The following is a 23083-nucleotide window of genomic DNA, read 5'->3' on the forward strand; positions in this document are numbered from 1 at the left end:
TGGGGAAAGGTCGCGAATTCTATCACACGCAAATGGTGGCTCTTTGGATTCTTAGCCATTTGGACTGGTTTGTCCTCTTGCCTGATCTGTTCTTGTTTGGAGTGGAGAACAATCCAACATTCATTTTATCTTAAATTTTTCATGGGTGTTTAGCTTTCTTGAGCTCCATGGCTCTAATCTATCTGACCTTTGCTTGTCTGAATCTCCTTGGCCATAGCCAATGAGCTTTAGAAAACTCAAATGGATGTACCATCTCCACCATTGCAATTGCTGTCCACAAACACCAGGCTTTTAAAGAGAGCACTGCCACTGCCAGTTTTTTCCTTTTTTTTTTTTTTTTTTTTTGAGAGAACAACACAATTGCGATGGATGGTCACCTGACATTCACATTCATAACGCGAAGTACTCCATACAGAGATTACATCGCCATAGAAAAGCTAAACAATATACATGATTTGTTTTTTGTTTTCCTCCTGCTGCTTAGCTCATCACTCAAAAAATGATGGTACTGTATACCCAAAAAGAAGAAGAGAAGAAAAAGAATCATACTAAGAAAACATACGGAAATCGGTATCTTTCTCTCTCATATATACCAAGCTCCAATCGAAAGCTGTGATCTTACTCGTCGTCATCAATCACGCGATGAATTCTCCGGTCCTACACTGCCCGACTTCAATCTCCACGTTCCTCTTGTCGGAGTTTATGACTCTACAGCAATGCCTTCTAGGGGCCTGGAACATAACAAGAGAGTCGAGTTGAGAGCTTGGAAGAACTTGGTGATCGTCAAGAGTTCTTACCGTGTGCCAGTTCCCTTCCGTGCGGTCCCTGTAGACCATGATCGAATCGATCCCTCCAGGAGACGCCATCTTCCAGCGGCAATCACCCCTTCTCTTGGTTTCCCGCGCGTACGTGCTGTAACTCCTGCTCGAGTTCTTGTGTCCTACGTTGTCCATGTAAAAGATGGTGGGCTGCTCGCACGGGTTCCGGGAGATCTCCCGCGTGCTAAACGGGAAGCCACTGTCCTCGGTCCTGCGATACCAACTTATGAACGTCCGAGCCGGGAGTTCCAGCTCCCGGGGTGGCAGGATCCCGCGATAGACTTGGACCGCGTAGCCCCACGAAACCGAGAAGGACCATTTCCTCCACTTGTCGTAGCAGATCGACTGCTGGAGGATCCCCGGCGCGTCGACTTTGATGGATCGCGAGAGGTGCTTGAGCGCCTGGACTTGCGTCATGTTTGGAAAGACGGGGTGGATCACGTCCAAGTGATGGATCGAGATGAGTGGGCTCACTGGGTGTGCCGAGAGCAGTCCGGAGGCGTCGCCATAGATGTCAAACTGGAAGACAAAAAAATCGAAAGTTCGAAAGATCGAGTGAGAGAAATTCTTTGCTTGGAAAGCATCAGGCATGATCAGGACAAACCAAACACGCAGTTTTTTCTTGAAACAGCCGAGACGTGTGAGGATTCATCACGTCATGCCGCTCAACCACCAGGGAGAAAGAGATGCGCGTCCAAAAGACGTGAATTGCGAATCCGAACCGACCCGACCAAAATGCCGCACGTCGGCATTTGCTGCAAGAAAGAAGTCCTCCAGCAAACCATGCTTAAAACAGCGCCAGTGCAAAATTCTGACAGCAACCATCGTCATGACACACGCAAGAAACGCACTCAGACATGCCAAGAAAAAGCCATGCGAGGAAGACACACCCACGCCAAGAACACGGTACTTACCTGATGAAAACCGGGCTCTTTGACGAGAGGAACCCCCAATTCAGCCATACACGCTTGTATCCGATCGTCGCTCCCGAAGAGATATGGATACCTGTGCAAGCATCCGTCCTGCATTCGCTCCAGAGCTCTGGCCAGCGGATAGCTGATCGCGAATCCGCCACCACCGTAGGCCATGTTGTAGGAGAAATGGAGGTTCTGGGTGTGACTCTCGGAGCTGGATCCAATGTAGTAGTACTTGGTGTGATCATACTTGGAGAGGAGCTTGACGAGGTTCTCCGGGATGAAGATGGTGTCGTCGTCGCCCATGACGAACCAATGCACGTCCGGGAGGCCAATCCGGAAGGTCTCGGAGACGATGCGCGAGATTCGAATGGCGGCCCGAGCGCCCATCTTGTTGGTGTAGTTGAATGCCGCGGTGGAGGAGGAGATCCGGAAGGGGGGATAGTCCGTCTTGGACCACTTCCGCCTCACCTTCTTGTCCAGCCACACGAATCCTCGCATCTGCGAGGACTTCCACCATAGCTTGACGTACTCGCGGCGCCGGTCCCAGAGGCGAGACGATGCAGCGATGCCAAACACGATATTGTAAAGGGTGGTGGCGGTGCTGGTGCTGGTGCTGGTGTGGATCTCTGTTTTGGCGATGGTGGTCGATGGAATCTCGACTTGGGCAGCATCGTGAGGGCCGATCTTGGGGACCACCTTGGCCGGAATCGAAGAAACCAACGCGGAATCACCCGCACTGGTACTGCTACTAGTACTACCACTCGCTTGACTGGCGGAAGTTCTAGAGCCGGAGGCTTGCTGCAGGGACTTGCGAGGAGAGGTGGAGCTGTAGCGCTGCTTTTCCTGATCCAGATTGAGAGTGAATCGCGAGGATGCGGCGGTGGTGGCATTGCTGCTGCCCAGGAGCGCGAAGTTGTATGGCATGATTCTGGAGGATGTGGTGGATCCGTGCGAGGACGACGGGATGCACGAGGCCATCATGCTTGCGCTGCTGAGGAGGAGGAGGGCGACGTAGAAGAAGCTGCAAGCGCAAGCGGCACACACAACCAGCGCGAGCTTGCTCATTCCCAGGCCAAGAGCAGAGTGTTCCGACAGCTGCCTCGTCAAGCTCTTCATCTGCTGCTGCTTCTTGTAAGAATCCATGCTCATCGTGTTGCTGTCCTTGTGATTGATCGATCCAGCCCGGCACTACAAACCTCTTACAAGCTTAGCCACCGATCGATCGTGTCGCCACCACCATAGCCGGGACGAATCCATCTGCCGGTTCCCTGCAGCAGCATTTGCTTTTTATCAGCATTGGATTTCCCGGCGCATTGCTATTCATGAACTCCTCCAGAGCGAGACTATTTCTGCCTGAGCTGCTGCCATTCCCTGCCATAGCATTGCTTCTCTAACACCAGGAGGGAGGGAGGAGAACACATCATCGTTTTTTCACGCATCCAGTGAGCTCCTAGAATTTAATTCCGAGGCCCACGAACAAATCTCTGTGGAAGAGAGAAAGAGCCCAAGAGATCCCAAAGATTTGGGGGTTTCTCAAGGAGAGCGATGGAAGAAAGAAAGAAGAGACCCCACTGCGAAACAGCCTACACTACACTACACAGACACGCGCTTCTTTCACTAAACACCACTTATGCGCAAATCTAATCGCGCGGGATATTCCGTCGGTCCGCGGTGATGACCGCTGCCGGCTGTCTAAATGCGCGGCTGCGGTTGTGGGGGACAACCGTGACGCGTGTCGGCGGGGTGTACGGTAAGGATGGGCCGATTCGTCCATGGCCCAAACTCTGCCATCGCTCGTACGCGGTCTAGTAGCTCACAAATTCCGGGCTCGCGACTGCCAGGTGGCGGTCAGAGTATCAGCCGCCAGCCTGGCACTCGCCGGCTTTTTCTTGCCCTTTGGAAAGCTGCCGGAATATCCACTGCCAGGCCAATAAATGATTGATAACAAAGGGGAGGGAATCTTTCGCAAGCTAAGCTTGGAAGAAAATTTAGAAACCTTTACCCTTCCCTCCCGTTAAATCTTGTTCTTTGCTTACCTGGCAATGACGTGGCATCAGGCTTTCTTTTTGTTTTATCTCCTCTCCCGTCCGTCGCCGCTGCGCACTCCCGCCCGCCAGCTCGCCCTCACGGCTCCCGCCCGCACTCCCACCGTCCCCGCACATCCGCCCGCGCCCAGCGTGCGCCCTAATTAGTTCCGCGTGGCCACAGCAACACTTAGCCAAATTTCAATCAGCGCGCGCGCCTTGATCACTATTGATATAGCAATATTGAATCATTTATCAATTTTGTTCTTCCATTTGTCTTGAAAATATTTGATAAAGGCTATTTTATTTTGAAAATCCACCTCAAAATATTCGATAAATTGTTTGATCTCAGCTTGTTTTTCATAATATTATCATTATGAAAAACTGCATAAATTGAATGATACATAATATCTCTGAGACGTTTTTATATTTCCATCTTAAGATTTCACCTTATGAATAATATGTTTGAGCCAATTCCTCCTTACATGCCAAATACATAATAGAATTTGACAATCAAATGTAGCTCTATATAAAAAAAAACATTTAAATTATATCATATCAAATTAATTATCTTATAGCATTAATCTCTGCTTCAACATCATCAATCATTATCGCACATAGTTTTCAATTTAACATGTGTTCTAAAATTCATTTTTTAAGAGTTATCATCTAATTCTTCATATGTTCTCCTTTCTCACTAAAAGTTAAAATCCATGCAATTGGAATATCATTTCCATGATAATCAAAAGTAAGCATGGTGTATAATGGGAACTGTAAATTATTAAATATTATTCACTTAAAAATGAATGAAAATTTTACCTTGTAGTGATTAGTTCCAAAAGTTGCATCAAGACTTAATAAATTATTATTTGAAAAGTCCACCATCTTTTGTAGTTGCCAAGTTGTCTAAATCCCAATAGTAAAACAATCTTTACCTCAATCACTTTCCTAATAAAAAAATACTTTCTTGGGATTTGTGTTCTTTTAAATACATACACTCTATGCATCATTCTCATGTAATTGATAAGTTGAAAGCAAATACTACCTATGCAAATTATTGATATCTTACATAGTTAAAAAATTATTTTAATAAAGAGGCTCATTAGTTGACTTGTTCCTTCCCACAATTTGTATATATTCTGATTTGATGTGAAATCCTGCTGAATCATATGAATCACCCAATGTCAAATATTTGTTGAAAGCTTCTGAGGAAATAATGACTTTCCTCCAATCAAATCAAGTTGACCATAACAAGAAATCCCATTTTTATCACAATGCTCTCTATGATAATATGCAATATGCACATAATTAGGTTATTTGTAAAACTGTTTGACCAAAAAATTGCAAATATAACCCTGCTTATTAGAACTTCGACTTTGTCAACTTCCAAGTCTTGACTTTGGTGTAAATTCAACAATCATAATAGAGAATGTTTCATGAGCATCTTGTTTTCTATATTCACACCAAGTTAGTAATTATATTTTGTTAAAAAGATATACCTGATTAATGATAAAAAAATTGTGTTTTTAGGTCATTTCAAGGATCACGATTTTTGTTAAAAAATCGCCAAAATTTATTGAAATTTGGCTAAATGTTGGGGCTGTGAAGTAATTAGGGCGGGCGGATGTGCGGGGGCGGGTGGGAGTGCGGAGGGCGAGCGGGCGGGCGGGAGCCGCGGGCGGGCGATAGCCGCGGGCGGGAGTGCGCAGCGGCGACGGACGGGAGAGGGGAGTGCGCTGGAGATAAAACAAAAAGAAGGCCTGATGCCACGTCATCGCCAGGTAAGCGGAGAGAGAGTGAATCAGGATGTTTAACGGGAGGCTTTACCCTTGTTCTATATTTATTGCGCGTTTATATGTTTGGTGTTCTTGGAAATTTTCCCCCTTGACGAGCGAATTCTTTCACCGGACACAAGCGCAGCACCACAGAAAAGAAAGATGGATCATCATAGTCTTCAATGTTTGGTGGAATCGATCAGAGTCTGTCCAGAGGCAAAAGAGAAAATTAAGCAAAAAGCATTGTAGCTATGGTACCAATTTTGTTGGTGTGGATGATTCACTGAAACGTACTCTTCCTAAAGTCGTGCTGGGCTTGACAAGACTGAGCTGCTTTCACGGCAGCTTTAGCCTGTGTGGGATCGATTCGATTGCACAGGCAACAGGCACAAACTTTGCCTTGATTCGCACGTAAAACAGAGGAGACGCTTAACTGGAAACAAACTTTCGAGGATTAGTTCAACTTCACGGGCTGTTTCTGTTTCTTACCGACGGTAGGACGATCCTGGTCTCTCCACCAGATGTGTACAAAGAATGCTTACAAGACACAGTGTTTTCTCCTCTCTTTTTGTTTCTCAAGCGGTCTCGATCGAATTGCTGGCGTAGCTTGTCTAGATGTTGTGATATAAAGATCACGGCCAGGAAAACTATGCGAATTCTGGGATCCCTTTTTTCTTCACGAGGCAGCATTCGGCTGCATGGATAAGAAGATCAAACTCGTTGTCATACTGGTCACTGAAAGAGTTTTGACGCTTCAAGTCCCAGAACATAAGCGTCCAAGCCGGCTCGACACTAGAAACAGAGAAACGCATGTGGAGTCACTTATTAGCATCGATGCAGAAAAGGATAACAGTCGAAACAAGTGGAAGCCTCGCAGACAAAACAAGACAAGAACTTACGAAAGATAAAACACAAACAAGCATTGTGCAATCCAAGCTCTAGAACAAGAAAAACTTGGTGACGAGGGAAATAAACATCAAAAACCAAAGCAAACAAGAGAAGAGGAAGCTTACGAGTTTGTGCGGATAGCGGTGAGCGCGAGGAGACAGAAAAGGCCGAGTTTTTTCCACAAATAACTCTGGGCATTTTGCTTCCAGCAAAGGACATCACAGAGCATTCTTTGCAGCGGTGTGGCTCACGAGATCCGGAAACTCTTGCGAAATTTCCACCGATGATTCTGGCCACTTTGCTGGGAGAACAGCTACGTTGCTTTTCGGCAGAGATTGTATTAGCGAATGTGGACGTTCGTTCCACCAACCGCAAGGAGATGGAGGTTTAAGCCAAGTTGTACTACATGAAATCTGTGGTGCAAGACACCAACAGTTCTTTCAGAATAAGCTGGAGAAAATAGTCGAAAGCATGGGGTCCCTCCAAACAGAAAAAGCTAGAATCATCAAAGATCTGAACCTTGATTTTGGGGAACTTTAACAACTTCTGCGACTGTAGGTTTGTTTCGTTTGGTGTCTTTGAATTTTTGCCAGGCTAGTGCTTTAATGAGCGAATCCTTTCACTGGGTCTCTCAGCAGCACCGGTGGACTCAATCAAAGTCTGTCCAAGGAAAACAAAGGAAAAAGCTGAGGAAAAGCAATTCCTATGGAAGAAGAAGGCACAGAGGCTTCTATAGGATGCTTCAAGTTCTTTGTTGGATTGTGAAGCAATAAAACTTCAGTGAAAATTGCTCATTTGATCTCAAAAGAAAGCTTTTAAGAGGGTTTATTAGTTTTTGGTTTTCTTAAGCAAATTTATAAGGGGACTGAAATAGTAATGGATATATCTAAAATATGTTTGGATATTTTAAGATATTCTGTTATTCATTTAGATTAATTTTGTATTTATAATTTATAAACATTCCTAAACACTTCTTAGTATATTCTTTTTTATTCTACCATCTAATGGTTAATATGTAATAATATTAATCTTGATTTATAAATTATAAACATGTTTATAATTATTGATCAATTTGATTATTCAATGACACTTGTAACAAATTATTTAGTTATTAAGTAAAGTAAATTATAAATTATACATTGATTTTATATGTTAAATTTTTGTAAATTTATGTATTATGCCATAAGCAATGTAAAATATGGAGATTAGTTTCTAATTAATATAAAATGCTTTGCCATAATTTACTAGAAACATTAAACTTTAACTTGTTAAAGATTTTATAGTGATAAAAAAAATATTTGTAAAACTCACTATTTTTTATCATCTTCCAATAAACCCAGGTAAATAATTAATCCCCATACTTATTTAGCCGGCACTAACATATTCTATATAAAAGTATTAAAATTTTGTAGTTTGTGGTTATACCTAAAATATGCTTGGATATTTTAAAATATTCTACCCTTTGACTTAATTTTGTATTTATAATTTATAAATTTTCCTAAACACTTCTTAGTATATTCTAATTTATTCTACCATATGTTTTGCAAAAAATATGGTAAGGAATTCTAATGTAAAAATTTATATTTCCTATCAGAGAGGTTTTAGATTCAACTCTTTTAATTAACTAAAGGAATCACACCATATTATAAACCAAGAAAAAGGCAAATACAACCTCTCTTTCTCTTATTTTTCTAGCGTGAGAATGTGCTTGTAAAAGAAATCTAGAGTGGTCATCAGAACCAAATGTGTTAACAGAGAGAGAAACAACGAGTAATCACATTTTTGAGACAGTGGAGGACACACCCTGTAAGTCATCGCATCCGGGAGCAACATCATGTGGCGTTGATCAATGCTCATTCCATGGTGTGTCTCTTGCTTCGATTCCAAGCATATCGCAAAAGTTCTCTCTCTCTCAAACAACGATTGTTTGATCGTCCATACATCCAGGGAGAAATCCTCGGGATCACGAGGTTTGGGTGGCAGACAGCGTTTGGCAAGAGTTTAGTATTCTTTAAACAAGAAGATTTATATTGCTTCTTCTCATTCTCGCATTGTTTGAGACGGATCATCTCGTCGCCGCGTCTGTTCAAGGGAGAACCGATGCCGCTTGGCACGGGGATTTAGGCAAGTTTTTGTTGTCGAATTTTTTCAATCCCTCGTTCCAATTGCGTGTGTTCTTCGCAGAGTTGGAAGAATTTGAACCCCAGATTTCCCATTATAACAGAAAATGGAAAATATAGGAAAGAAAAAAGATTGTTCATGGTTTGTTTGAACCGCGCAGCAGATCAAAAGAGGAGAAACTTAACAGCAGCATTACTTCAACTTCACGAGCTCTTTGTTACCGACGAAAGGACGATCCCCAGAATATTTACGTAAAAAAAGGGAGAGGACACAGTGGGTTTTTCCTCTTTTTTGTTTCTCACACGAACATTGCCCGTGACCACGCCATGGCCGTGCTCATTTGCTTGCCTCGAAACGCTCTTTCCCAATCGCGTACCTTGTGATATAAAGCTCTGCAGTGAACATCACGGCCAAAACAATGCGACTATGCCTAAGGAAGGTTAAGAAGATCAAACTTTGTGTTAGAGAGGATGGAGGTATGCCAAGAAGATTCCCAAATGCCAGAGCAGGCATCCTGAGAATATTCTACATGGCGATATCTCTGGGCCCATTCATAATCAAAGTTACAAAATCATAGTTGTGTATCGTTCTCGAGCGCTTTCTTCCTTTCTTTTTTTCGTCTAACTCTTCCATCCAACAACAAACTTTTGCAAGTACCTCAAAAGGAAAAACGGAGACAGGAGCATTACTTCCAGCTTCACGAGCTCTTTGTTGGACGATCCTGGTCTCTCCCAGATGTGTACAAAGAATATTTACATAAGAAAGGGACAAGACACAGTCCTCTTTTTCGTTTCTCACACGAACATTGCCCATGGCCGCGCTCATTTGCTTGCCTCCACCCAATCTAATTGCTGGCGTACCTTGTCTAGATGTTGTGATATAAAGCTGCAGTGAACATCACGGCCATTGAGGCGGCAAACAATGCGACTATGCCCGCTGGACTCCCTTCTTTCTTCACGAGACAGCGTTCACCTGCAAGGAAGAAGAAGATCAAACTCACTGAAAAAGTTTAGAGCTTGCCTGTCCAGGCCATGACGCCCAAGGACGCTCCAAGTCCCAGAACATAAGCGTCCAAGCCGGCTCCACTAGAGACAGAGAAACACATGTGGATTACCATCGAGACACAAAAACAATGGCAAAACAGTAGAAAACAGTAGACGCTTCACGGACAAAACAAGATAAGAACTTGCAAGGCACAAACAAGCATAGCATTCAAACTAGGAAAGAACGCAGGCAACAAAAGAACTTAAAGAAAGGTGACCAGGGAAACAAACTTACAAGCAAGCAAAAGAAGAGAAGCTTACGAGTTTAGGCGGATAGCGGCGAGCGCGAGGAGGCAAAAGAGGCCGAGTCCAGTCCGAAAGAATCCCGCATCGAGGCTGTCATCTTTCACCCACACCGCGATGCAGTATCCCAGATGGAACGCTGCGAAGGCCAGAGTAAGAACCGGAAGAAGGAACACGTACTCTCCTCCTTCATCGTCGCCTTCTCCACCACCATCGCCACCACCATCGCCATCGTCACCACGACCTCTTCCACCGCCACACGGGCCTCCATTGCTCTTCTTGAGTGTCTTCTTATCGCAAGTTCCCATCCCGTTGATCATGTCCACTGCCCAGGGACTGTATCTCATCTGTAAGTTCGTCCTCACTCCAAAGTCTCGCAAGTCCCTGTCCAGGAGCTCCGGCGGCATCGCTGAATCATCGTCCCGGAAGCAAACGATGAGCTTGGAGCTCTCCTGATCAACTGCCGGCACTAGAGGCGGCAGCACCATGAGATCCTCCAGCAAACCCTGGCTACCTGTCAGCTGAGAGTAGAAATTCTTGGACGATCTCGACGCTGGCGAGTGGAATATGTGCCTGTGGACACCGGCCTGCCACCAGTAGACGTGCGCCAGGCACTGCGCCATTCCAATGACATACAGATCGATCGCAGCCCTGGTTTCTCAAAGATCTCTCACGCGCTCATTCCCGGAGATTCTTCTATCTGGCAGCGATCTGGGAATGCGGTCGAGCACGGTTGATCGTACCTCATCGATGCCGCGTCGCGGCTGCCATGGCTCGCTTCGCCCTCGTGAAACCCTAGAAATCCAGAATACTCTTTTTTACATTAAAATTTACATCCGCTAGCGTGGCACTAACGTCCGTTCCATTGGTCCACGTCACTTCAAAATTGCAGGAGAGAGGCAAGCTTCGGAATTCTTCCAACTCTGCGAAGAACACACACGCAATTGAAACGAGGGATTTTTTAGAAGACATTCGAGAACAAGGAGATGATTAAAAACTTTCCTGACTTTGAAGATCCCCGTGCCGAGCGGCATCGGTTCTCCGCGGAGACAGACCCAGTGAAGACATGATCCGTCGTCTTCTCGAACGATGCGAGAATGAGAACGCTGTTTTTCATCTTCGCCACCCAAACCTGGATGTATGGATCAAACAATCCTTGCGAAAAAAGAGAGAGAGAACTTTTGCGATAGTACTTACCCTGTAAGTCATAACGTCAGCCCATTGTGTACTGAATCTCTTTCACTCCGCGCTGCTTCTATTCCAAGCACCTCGACTGTCTCAAAGATGTGATTACTCGTCATTTCACTCCCGTCAACACCTTCGGTTCCCATGACCGCGTCTAAGGTTTGAAAACAATCACACTAGAAAAATAATAAAGAAAACCCTAAGAGAGTTGTATTTGCCTTTCTCCTCTCGCTCAACAGTTTCCCTTGGTTGCGAGAACGCATATTATCGTTTACCTTCACGATGACCTTGGGAAGCATGTTTTGAAGTGAATGACGAGCATTTTCTTGCGATCAAGCTCAGGTGTTAACAAAATGCTTCGATGGTCGTTCACCTTAACATGCTGCACACAAGGCATATTAGAACAAGTTTTAACTGAACGCACACAAAACTATACCTGTTCATAGATTTGATTTAAGGAACTTAACAACAGCTTCTGCGACTGTTTCAGCTCTGATATCAAGCTGGAGGGAGTAAATTCTCTTCATGCAGCCACGCCGCAAGACCATCTTTATGCTCTTCCGTGAGAAATATTCCATTGTACAAATATGTCACTTACATCTCCAAAGTGCAGCTTTCTCAATATCTCTTTGATACGAGGAACACCGAGAGCAATATGTTGACAAAAAAGCACAAGAGCATAGTTAGATAAATAAGATTACAACGAAAAGGACTTACTCATACTAGCCACTCCAGCAAAGTGAAAAGTTTTCAACGTCATCTGCATTCCAGGTTCTCCAATACTAAATGGTTCCAACAATGTTTTTGTGGTACCGTCTAATGCACGTGTTCAGAAAGACCTGCAATAGCGCTCATATATGACTGTTCCACGAACCTCCAACTAGCATTTGCTGGCAACATTTTCATCGTCCAAATTACCAGCCTTTTCCTGGTATTGAACTCCTTCAAGAATTTTCTTAGCGCGTTCAAGAAAGCTGGAGCCGCTACCCATGGACAAGCTGCCTGAGAGAACAGATTAGAAACAAATCCAAAGAAGTTTTGTAAGGTACCTTAGCTTACGCAGTCCAGATTCAAGGGCGTTCCGTTCTGAATCTCCATGCTTATGGGATCCTTTGTATCGTCCTCATAGATGCACATATATGCCAGATGATATATGAACTGTACCGTCGTACTGGCATGAAAGATCTTCCAAAGCTTTCATTAAACATCTGGACATGTATCCAGTTTCAGCAGTTTTCACATGCAATGACATGTCAAATTCTGGTCATTTGATGCAAAAGAAAGAGACTTACCACATTATCAGTGAGACCCTTGTGAGTGGCGACCATAGTGTGGAAAATAAATTATAGACCCAAGCAGGTAAAATAATTAATGCCCTTCAGGCCATTTTTTGGCCATTTTTTTTTCAAAATGCTTTAAATGTAGCCATGCTTTAAATGCTTTAAATGTAGCCCTTTTTCTTGGAAAACAATAAAATAAAATATTCTGTTAGAATATATTTTTTCTTTCTTAAGGGATGAATGAATATTCCAAATTTAATGAGCATGGCACTTTTCTCCATGAAGTGTATATTTTTATAAAGAACAAAATCCTTCCTACCTCCAAAGGTCTCATACTGGTAAATGATTATGGAATGGGGGTTTTATAATCTAAGTTAAACATAATATGTACCTAAAATACTCTAGAAATTTTGGAGTTGCTGTATTAAAAACCATCCTCACTAATTAAGTAGATTAAAAATTCATTTGAACCTATATAATTGTTATTCACAAATTTCTGGTTAAAAAGAGATTTTTTGGGGCCAAGTAAAATGGGAATATTGAAGTTTACCACAAACATAAAATTTTCAATTATATATTTTAACATTTTGATATCTTAATATTTCAAAAATTTGATATTTCAATAGTTGACCACCACACATTAGGCTAAAAACATGTAGATAACATTCAAAACACTTATTCATTCATTCATTTTTAAAAGTTTTACAAAGATATGAAACATGAAAGGCAAAAAATCTATAAGTAATTGTAGCATAAAAGAATGTGAGAATGTTAATTTTTTATTACTACTAAAATCCTTATATTACACTCTTATTCATTACCCATCTAGAAATATAAAAACCATTGTCACCATTAATAAAAATGTTTTTGTTATTTTTGAAATAACATTTGAGCAAGAGAAAAAAATAAACAGACAGTATGGTAGAAAGCACAAAAAGTCTACTCTATAGAATTTTCTATAGCATTTATAATTCACTTAATATTATAAATAAAAACATGTTGTTTATTTATTTCCCATTCCTCTTTATATGAGCATGATATATTATAGTAGTGCATCTCTATAATAGTATAAGTATGTAGTATATTTATCTTGTATTATATGATATGAATGATATATATGAATAAAAAAGTTAAATTTATATATAATTTCAAGATTAAAAGGTAATCTTACAAAAAAGCGTACTTGCACGCTTGCATGTGTTTGCTATTATTCTAAATGGTAAACCTGCTAGAGCTTCATATTAATTATGAGCTTCTAGTACCCTAGAGCCTACCAAGATTGATAATTAAGATTCAGTCTATTGCCATATTATAATAAAACCTCATTCTTGAGTATATTAATCAGTAACAAACAATATAGTCAGCAAAGAATTCTTGAGAATTTAATTCTTTTTTGAGTGTTAGAATAGTTAGAAAGAAGTATACTTTTGGTCTTGGAGGATTCTCATTTAATTCTCCACCTCCATCCCCAAACTCAAACAACAATCCACCTTCAACTCCAAGCAATAACTTTCTAGAAGTCTTTTTAACAATTGTTTCATTTATAGCCTTAAGTACAACTAAATAGGAGTTTCGTTTTTATGATGTTGTTATAAGAGTTAGAGTGCTTTAAGAGTGATATCACTATTTTCATCAAGATCCTTTTCTAGATATGACTAGAGAGCTTGAATGTATAAATATATACTATCTTCGATGTCCACTTTTATTTAAATAAGATAGATAATTCTATAGATTTAGTGAATTTTCTTGAGCATTGTCACTAATGCACAAGAGTTGGTTTGGAAGGTGTGTATATGTGGATGTATAAAAAAATCAAGAAAGAGTTAAAAATATGCAACTACTATGATTTCATAGTGAAGAAAAATATTCTATTGGTAAACACTACATTAATGAGTGTTGAATCTAATATAGTGGCTGATGCTTTATTTTATGTTCATCATGTAACAAAGCTACATATATAATTTTGTTATCATTTAAGTAAAGTGGTCAGTGAATTTAAACAATTGGTTGAGCATGATTAGATTTAGAATGTTAAGGTGGTCTGTTTACAAGCTTAGATAAAAGCCCCTTTCTCATTGATGGATGGAATTCTATATTACAATGGTTGTATATATTTTCCATTTGATTAATAAGGTTTTATTCCACTATCATTATAATGAATACCATTTTATTAATTTATTTTTTAAGTTTAGTTCATTATGAGAAAAGTGTAGAATTTATATTTTTTTAGAATGATAGTATTTTGTGTAAACACATGACTATATATAATTATAATACAAGTGGTTTGAACATTGTTATAACTCTGAAGCCCCATTTATGAGACTAACAATCTAAAATATCAAGAATCTATGTATTGTTAGTGCATAATAAAAACTCATTCCCTAGAGTTTAACATAATATAAATATTGATAGGAATGTTTTTACCATTCAAATTTTAATTTGTTTGATGTATAGGAAAGAATGTTAAGTACTCACACTTGGCTCTTATGCATTTTATATAAGTCTCCACCTCCATCTTTAATTTCTACTAATATTTTGCCTTTGTAGCACATATGGTTTTCACTCTTTATCCTATAGTGATTTACTATACGATAACCATGAAGTGGAACCTAAACCCTTTATGTGCCATGTGTCACATATTATATGCCATATACCATATGCCACATGTTCAAGGACAGTAGAGCAGAACACAAGTTTTAGGGCCTTATGCCATTGAATGAAAGAATGGGGCTAAACTCTCAAACTTGCAATTAAAGAGTAAATGAATTGGAATATAGAACAACTTTTGAGTGTTTAACCCAAGAAACAAAGGGACAAGAGTATAGAGCGATTTGGAACAATTCTAAAGCTTTTAGTATCCCAATGCCAGAACCAACATGCAAAATAGAGTCTAGTGTTATTTTAGCATATTAATGGTATAATGTGAAGATATACGTACTCCACCAACTAACATAGTGTGAAACTTGGGTTTAAACCTAAGCCAATGCAAAAAAATGACAGGCACATAAGTAGGAGTTAAACTATGCCTTAGGTTAGTCGGTCATGCTTGACTTACCCACTAATCTGTGAGACACAAAATCCCTAGGCCCCAAAGTGGAGCCGGAAGGGTGCCATGTGGTAGTGGCCGAAGCGAAAGCCAAACGAGCGTAACACATTTGGACTAAAAGCTCCGACTTGATAGGTCAAGAGCGGGAGTGGAACTCCCAACAAAGTGCTCGAGGAATGAGCACAAAGCGAGCAATAAACGAGGCTCTAAAAAAAGGGGCCCAAAAGGACAAACACATGACACGTGGGAGTCCGAGATGGACCGAGACGGAGTCCGAGATGGAGTCTGAGATGGAGTTTGAGATGGACCCAAGATGGAGTCCGAGATGGATTGAGACAGAGTCCAAGATGGAGTCCGAGATGGACCCGAGATGGAGTCCGAGATGGAGTCTGAGAAGGACCCGAGATGGAGTCCGAGGTCGAGACCGAGACCAGGACCAAGACCGAGATCGGGACCAAGACCGAGACTGAGGCTAAGGCCGAGACCAAGCCCAAGCCCGAGCCCGAGTCCGAGTCTGAGTCCGAGTCCGAGTCCGAGTCCAAGTCCGAGTCCGAGTCCGAGTCTGAGTCCGAGTCCGAGTCCGAGTCCGAGTCCGAGTCCGAGTCCGAGTCTGAGAGGGTGAAAGCCCAAAGCATTCGTCTCCCAGACCCTGGTGAGCTCCAAAAGTATAGTAAGGGGGAGGACTGCAATGGAGCCAGTTTGGCCAGGAAAGGCCAGTTTGGCCCAAGAAGGCTGTACCTAGTGTTAGGTGATGAGCTGCCCATTGGGAAGTCCAAGACTAGAGTGAACACGGTCTAACAAGCGGGGTAGCTTGGTGAAGTGTTCAAGAGCCAGCTCTAGTTCCCCCGGGAGATCGACTGACCGATGCTCCTAGTCCAAGTGTGGGTGGCACTACCTACTTGGATACCTGGCGTGGCTCAACGGAACCTCGCTCTAAGCCCATGGCTAGAGCACCTAAAGGCGGAAAGCGGGAAGAGTACCCACGAGGCTCGCGTAAGGCCACAGTGTTCCTAAATGTTGTCCCAAAGGCCCAGACTGTGGAGAGGAAGAGGAGTAGTCCTCTGGTGTAGTGACCAAGGATATAGTTGGGTGCTAAGGAAGTCCCAGAGGATCGTGGGACTTGGTGGTTGGGCCTGTTGGCCTTGACCCAGTGGCAGTGTTGGCGAACACGGCCATGAGCAGAAAGGGACTTGGTGGGGACTGGAAAAGGGATAGTGGGGAAGGCAATTCCCTATGTCTGTGAGCATCTTAAGGATGCTAAGGAGTGGATCTAGGATGATCACTCATGAACAGATGGCCCAGTCTTTGAGAGATGGGACTATGATGGAGGTGGTGTCGGACCACCGGTGTGACCAACATGAATGGGCATGGCCTTAGTGTAACGGGCTAATATGTTGGTGGTACCTTGTGGTGTCGGTTATGGGATCAGACACGTGGAGCACTTGGACCAAGTGCAAAGGTTGAGTGGCGGGGATGCCATTCTCGGGGCTAGCAAGCCCAAGTCTGAAATAGGACTTATGGAGGTTGTGAGTGAGACTCCTCCAAGTGGTCAAAGGTGTGGTTAAGTGACTAAAGTAGAATGGAAAAATTAGTCGCTTACAACTTAGTATCGGAACTATTCCTTAGTCTGACTTTTATTGGTGCTCAAGTATATCACCATTGATGTTGGCATCAGAAGGTCCTAGGAGTGGGCCTATCCTTGAGGAGTAGCATGTCGAGAGGACATGGCTCTCCACTCAAGTTCATGTGTGAACTTGGGTGCGATGTGGTGGATAGAAAAGGGGCTAATAAGGGAATAATTTTGGGATCTTGGGAAAAATAAAAGGGTTTCCTCAAAGAGTTGAGGATGTGATCCAGATGAGTGTTTGACGTAGCCAATTGGCTAATATAGTTGTGGTAAACAACTATAGTTGGGATCACGTGAAAGATAGAGACTCCAAAGCAATAAAGGAGTCACAAGATTATCCTCATATAGTTAAGGTTGGTGCTCATGAATGTGAAACCAGAAGTAATGACCGTGGGAGGTCAAATACAAAAAAGGATACGAGTCCTTGAAATGGTAGCCAGAGCTACCTCTAATAAATGCTGGAACAACCCAAAGGAGTTGGGGGTGTACTTAAAGATGAGTTGCTATTCTCATCACATGGACAAGTAGTCATAAGGGGTAAAGGTTAGCCCCAAGAAAATCATCAAGTGTCTGAGTAACACTTGCAAAGATTGTCCTTGTGAGTAGGACATGAAAACAAGAAGTTATGTTTCAGCGAGTTGGCATCTTGAAAACTAAGACCTCGCAGGTTGTTGGATTAACAAAGTTTAAAATGCTGAATGACTCAAGTGGAGTTAGGGAATGGTCCTAAAGGATTGGTTGAAGCATTTGGACTAAGGTGTATAGTGTCCCATGAGGTATGGGGAGGATCATAAGATCCAAGTATGAGAACAATAGGTATCTCATTGATGGCAAAATGTGCCATACTAAAGTTGTGGGAAAAATGTTCTCAAAAGAAAGCAACTTTGGCCCAGAGTTAGGTGCAAACACTATAGTGCAGTGCTAATAAATAGTTGGCATGAGAAACAACTGTGTTGGTCTTGGTAGAAGACCGAAACACAAATGCAAGTGTCATAAAGGTAGGCTCATGGAGCCGATAGTGTGAAGACACCAAATGTGCCAAGGTGTTATACTTTGAAGTTATGTTGGTGGGTTCATGAGAACTCTTTGCCAAGGGAATCCCAATGGAAATGGGAATGGCATAGCCTAAGCTGGAAGGCATATGGTAGAGTGTGGTGACCAAAACAATGATAGAGGTGTGGAAGCACTAGCAATGAGCTATAGGACTTGACAACTATAAAGAAAATAAGCAAAAGGTGCAAGATAATTGGTTAAACTGGTAGAAGGTAGCTACCCAAGACTCCTTAATGGCATAAGGAAGTTAGATATACCCTTATGAGGGATAAATTGCTTATGTTACGATATAGTAAGTCAATGTCATAAAAGGGAATGCTCATTGTCAAAGAGGCCATCATTTGGGACATCCAAACATTCTAGAACACCAGGAGGTGGTGTTTGATGTCGCGAGGGCAATAGATAAAGCCTAAGGGACTAAGTCCTTAGCGAATGATGGATAGAAGGTGCTATCCAAATGTCCAAGGTTGCGGAGACGGGAGAATACTGTCTACCCGAATTGGACAAAGCCAAAAAATGGAATTTTAGCAAGGCTAGTGATAGGCATGTAAGGGCCCATAAGCAACAACATTAATCTTGGTGTGTGGGATTATAAAGTGAGCATACCCGAATTGAAGAACCACTCTCTAAGCTATCGGGTCGGTTCATCCCTAAGAATACTTGCTAAGGCACGATGGAAAGTGGAAAGCTATCCTCCTAGTTTGGAGGAGAATGACCGAAGGAAATGTGTGAAGCCAAAAGCAAGTGGTAAAAGGGTAGAACCAAACCATAGGAATCGAAGGGCATAACCAAGAGTGGTTATGCCAGTTGGGAGTGGAGAATCAAGTGGGGGCTCGAGGGTGTTGTTGCTAGCAACCGTAATGTCATGGAGAATTTAAAATATGGAATTGTCCATATTAGACTATATGGCAACTAGAAAGCTTGCGAAAAAGGAAGCCTTAGCAAGGTAAAGGACATAGTTCCTTCAAAAGTTCCCAAAGACGATTCTAGGTAGCTTAGTACCTAGAAAGCTAAGCGTAAATGGTTCCTAGAGCGCGCGAAATCAGAGTGGTGCAGCAGAAGTGTGGTTTTGAAGCTGGCCATGAAGCGAGGCTATCAAGGTTGGGGAAGTGGTTCCCAAATGTTCAAAGAAAGGGCTTTGAACGACAGTCGATGGTTAAGAACTTTCACACTTATGCATGAACCATGTTACGGTGGCCGGATGACTTGCTAAGTGAGATTGGCAGGTCATAGGGAACAAATCCCCTAGTTGAAGGTGCTAACTTCAAAAGGGGTGGCCCATGGGGCCAAACATGGAGGAGTCCGTGCATGATCACAAACTTGTCAAGCGAGAGGACTTGGCAGTGCAGAGGGACTAGGTTCCTAAGCTATGATTTATAGTGTGCTTTAAGTACATGTTAGTGCACCGGCATGGGGATTCACGCCAGGCATCCGGTGTGATGCTGTCCGTATATGCATATACGGAGGTTGGGTTCAAGTCCCGACCCTTTAGTGCTTGGGTTCGAGTCCCAAATCACTAGGGCGTGGTGATGGTTTGGAATATGAGGACACTCATATTTCGGTGGTCATGGACTCTCAATGAGGAGATTGGCTTGGGCACACCGCCAAGCGGGGGATGCCCCAGAGTTGTGATGCACAATTAGATTGCTTAGAGTGAAAGCTTAGCATATCTAACTTAAACACTTTGGTGTAAAGGGCACCAAGGACGTGGTGAATGAGATGGGGACACCCAGTCTCAGTTGCTATGGATCTTTAGCTAGAAGGGTTAGCTTGGGATTAAAGGGTCAAGATGAGATCACTAAGTGATCTTATGGCTAAACAAGGACAAGGTTGTTGTTTAGGTTAAGGATTATAATTCCTAGTTTAAAGTGTTGATTTGAACTATTGATAATGGTGTGGCTTGGTCAAGGTGACCAAGTGAGAAGAACACCTAAGGGAAATGAGTTATGTCAATGCTATAGCATAGCAAGTCCGAGGAAAGAAGTCTCTATAAGAGATCCAAGGGAGGGTCTCAAAAGTTGGGCTATGGATAAAGCCCATGGCAGAAAATGTTAAAGAGACGTACTAGGGGTGAACACCCTCTGGACTTGGCAAAGCAAAGTGTTTGCTATGGAACTGAAAAGAAACCTCGAAAATGAAGGTAGCGATCCTATGTTGCTGGGTGCAACAATCAAGGATAGGAGCAAAAGACTAGTGGCTAAGAAAAGAGCCATGGGAATCATGGGAAAGAATCCAAATGGCAAAGTTAGGCCGAGAACACTAATGTGTTAGGTGCTAACGGATTGTGGGAAAGGCAATGTTTCCCCAAAGATGGATTCCCAACCGCTGCGATTTGGTGAAAGTGGATGCTCCAAAGGGGGGAGTGGTAAGGTAGCCAAATAATAGGGCCATAGGCAACCCTAGCACCAATTATGATAACTAGAACTTAATGCCCAAAGGTGGCATGATATCAAAGAGAGTATGATGATACCCTCAAGTAAAGAACTTCCTAGGATAGGGAAGTTGAGTTGCACCATGTGCAACGTGAGGTGTTGGAGACACCTAGAAAATTGACTCGGAGAAGTCAAAATTAAAAGTTCCAAACTGCAAAGGTTATGTCAATGGAATCTGAGACTACTCGAGAATGAGTGGTGGAATTGAGTTAGAGAGGGTGTTTCTAACAGATTTAGCGAGAACTGAACCAATAAAAGGGAGCAAACCACCCCAGGTGGTCGAGTGAGTCTCTATGTTGGAGAGACTATGCTCCTTAGAGGATGGATAAGGCATGGTGAGCTTTCGGGGTCAAACCATAGACAAAATTGGCTAGGTGCCAAGGATGGAAATGGTAATACCTGTGGGTGTTACTTTATAAAAGGGTTTACCATTCGATGAGGATATCGAACTTCGTCTATGGGTGATGGAGTTGTGAGACACAAAATCCCTAGGCGCCAAAGTGGAGCCGAAAGGGCACCATGTGGTAGTGGCAGAAGCGAAAGCCAAACGAGCGTAACATGTTTGGACTAAAAGCTCCGACTTGATAGGTCAAGAGCGGGAGTGGAACTCCTAACAAAGTGCTCGAGGAATGAGCACGAAGTGAGCAATAAGCGAGGCTCTAAAAAAAGGGACCCAAAAGGACGAACACATGACACATGGGAGTCCAAGATGGACCAGACGGAGTTCGAGATGGAGTCCGAGATGGACCGAGACAGAGTCCGAGATAGACCCCAAATGGAGTCCGAGATGGACCGAGACGGAGTCTGAGATGGACCGAGATGGAGTCCGAGATGGACCAAGATGGAGTTCGAGATGGACCCGAGATGGAGACTGAGATGGAGTCTGAGAAGGACCCGAGATGGAGTCCGAGGTCGAGACCGAGACCAGGACCGAGACTGAGACCGGGACCGAGACCAAGACCGAGACCGAGACTGGGACCAAGACCGAGACCGAGACTGGGACCAAGACCGAGACCGAGGCTAAGCCCGAGCCCGAGCCCGAGCCCGAGTCTGAGTCCGAGTCCGAGTTTGAGTCCGAGTTCGAGTCTGAGAGGGTGAAAGCCCAAAGCATTCTTCTCTCAGACCCTGGGGGGTTTGGTGAGCTCCAAAAGTATAGTAAGGGGGAGGATGTAAGCCACAAATTTTTCCTTTCCAATTTGCCAGCTTACCTCGCCTATCCGACCAACTCCGCCTTGGCTTGTGCTAAGTTCCCTCGCCAAGGTTCTCGCCTATGGTGCCAGCTCCTACTTGGTTTCAGCTACTTACTGCACGAGCAACGGAGTGTTAGCCATCCATCTACGGATTCCCAAATCTCTCCCAATCCCCCTCCCCGGGTTAGACTGGACTTAAGGTTCGGCTACACTCCCCGCAGGCACAAGCAGCCAAGCACACCAAGCCTCCAGATTCCTAACACCCCAAGGTACCGCAAGGCTTGATCATGGGACCCTCTAAATCCCAAGCCTTGGGTGCAGCACTTGCTTCGGGACGTCGGGGCGAAACACCGTGGCCTAACGGCCCGGTATGGGTACCTCTACCCCCCCACTTCCATCCCGAAGGAAAGGCCCAAGCCCCCGGAAGGGCGAGGACCAATGAGCCACAAGGTACTCAAGTGGGGCACCACTCCACCTGAGCCGGGAGCACCGCAATCGGTTTCCCTTTCGGGAGTGGGAGCTGCTCTTGAGCACTTCCTTGGATGGCCCCTCCGGCACCAGCCAAGTCCATGCTCACTCCCACCCAAGGCCCCTCGGTCCCAGTCCCAACCTCAAGTCGGTTTGGAAGCCCAACTGGAGAGTCCCTTCTAAACTGGTTCCTGGACCTCACTATCCCTACTATACTTTTGGAACCCCCTGCAGCCCCCCCCCCCCTGGGAGACGCACGCTTTGGGCTTTCACCCCTTGACCCGTATTAGTATTTGGACTTAGTCTCTGGCTCGATCTCGGATCCGATTTCGGATCCGACTTCGGATTCGGGTTCGGACTCGATCACGGACTCGATCTCGGACCCGATCTCGGACCCGACCTCGGACTCGACCTCGGACTCGGTCTCGGACCCGATTTCGGATCCGGACTCCGTCTCGAACTCGGTCTCGAACTCGGACTCGAACTCGGTCCCCGAGTCGGTCTCGGACTCGATTCCGGACTCTATCTCGAACTCGGTCCTAGAGTCGGTCTTGGACTCGATCCTCGACTTGGTCCCATCCGATGAACTCTTTGTCATTTCGGTCAAGCTTTTGGGGATCCTTTAGCCTACGACATCTCGGGGAGTCGATTCCTTACAACTCCACCACCCATAGAAGAAGTTCGATGCCCACATCGAACGTCTCGTTTTATCCTACGACTTGTTGTCCATGTCTCCGGGGGCATCCCCCCACTTAGCGGTGTGCCTAAGTTAGCCTCCCCGGCCAAGAGCCCATGACAACGGAATATAGGTGTCCCTATACTCCTTACCTCACCACGCCCTAGTATAGGGTCGGGACTTGAACCCAGCCTTGCTTTACTAGGGGGTTGGGACTCGAACCCAACCTCCGTAGAATACGTCTACGGATTCGACATCCCCGCGGGGAGTCGGGCGTAGTGCCCTACGCCTGGTCGA

At 43.9% G+C, this 23083-nt stretch overlaps 2 protein-coding genes across 2 annotated transcripts; both read right to left on the minus strand.

Moving 5' to 3' along the window:
* Positions 1 to 366: 366 nt before the first annotated feature.
* Positions 367 to 3332, minus strand: LOC9645310. The gene is made up of 3 exons (XM_002975718.2): positions 1733 to 3332; positions 798 to 1337; positions 367 to 731 (listed from the first exon to the last, which is right to left on the minus strand). Exons 1-3 carry the CDS (start codon positions 2882 to 2884, stop codon positions 636 to 638), a joined length of 1788 nt encoding a protein of 595 aa, XP_002975764.1. The 5' UTR covers positions 2885 to 3332; the 3' UTR covers positions 367 to 635.
* A 5845-nt stretch (positions 3333 to 9177) lies between these two features.
* On the minus strand, positions 9178 to 10611 carry LOC9645311. The gene is made up of 3 exons (XM_024680469.1): positions 9848 to 10611; positions 9564 to 9628; positions 9178 to 9515 (listed from the first exon to the last, which is right to left on the minus strand). The coding sequence occupies exons 1-3, from the start codon at positions 10450 to 10452 to the stop codon at positions 9409 to 9411; spliced, it is 777 nt and encodes a 258-aa protein (XP_024536237.1). The 5' UTR covers positions 10453 to 10611; the 3' UTR covers positions 9178 to 9408.
* Between the last annotated feature and the right edge of the window lie 12472 nt (positions 10612 to 23083).

This window comes from Selaginella moellendorffii, unplaced genomic scaffold (assembly GCF_000143415.4).
Source record: "Selaginella moellendorffii unplaced genomic scaffold, v1.0 SELMOscaffold_28, whole genome shotgun sequence".
NCBI classification, from domain to species: domain Eukaryota; kingdom Viridiplantae; phylum Streptophyta; class Lycopodiopsida; order Selaginellales; family Selaginellaceae; genus Selaginella; species Selaginella moellendorffii.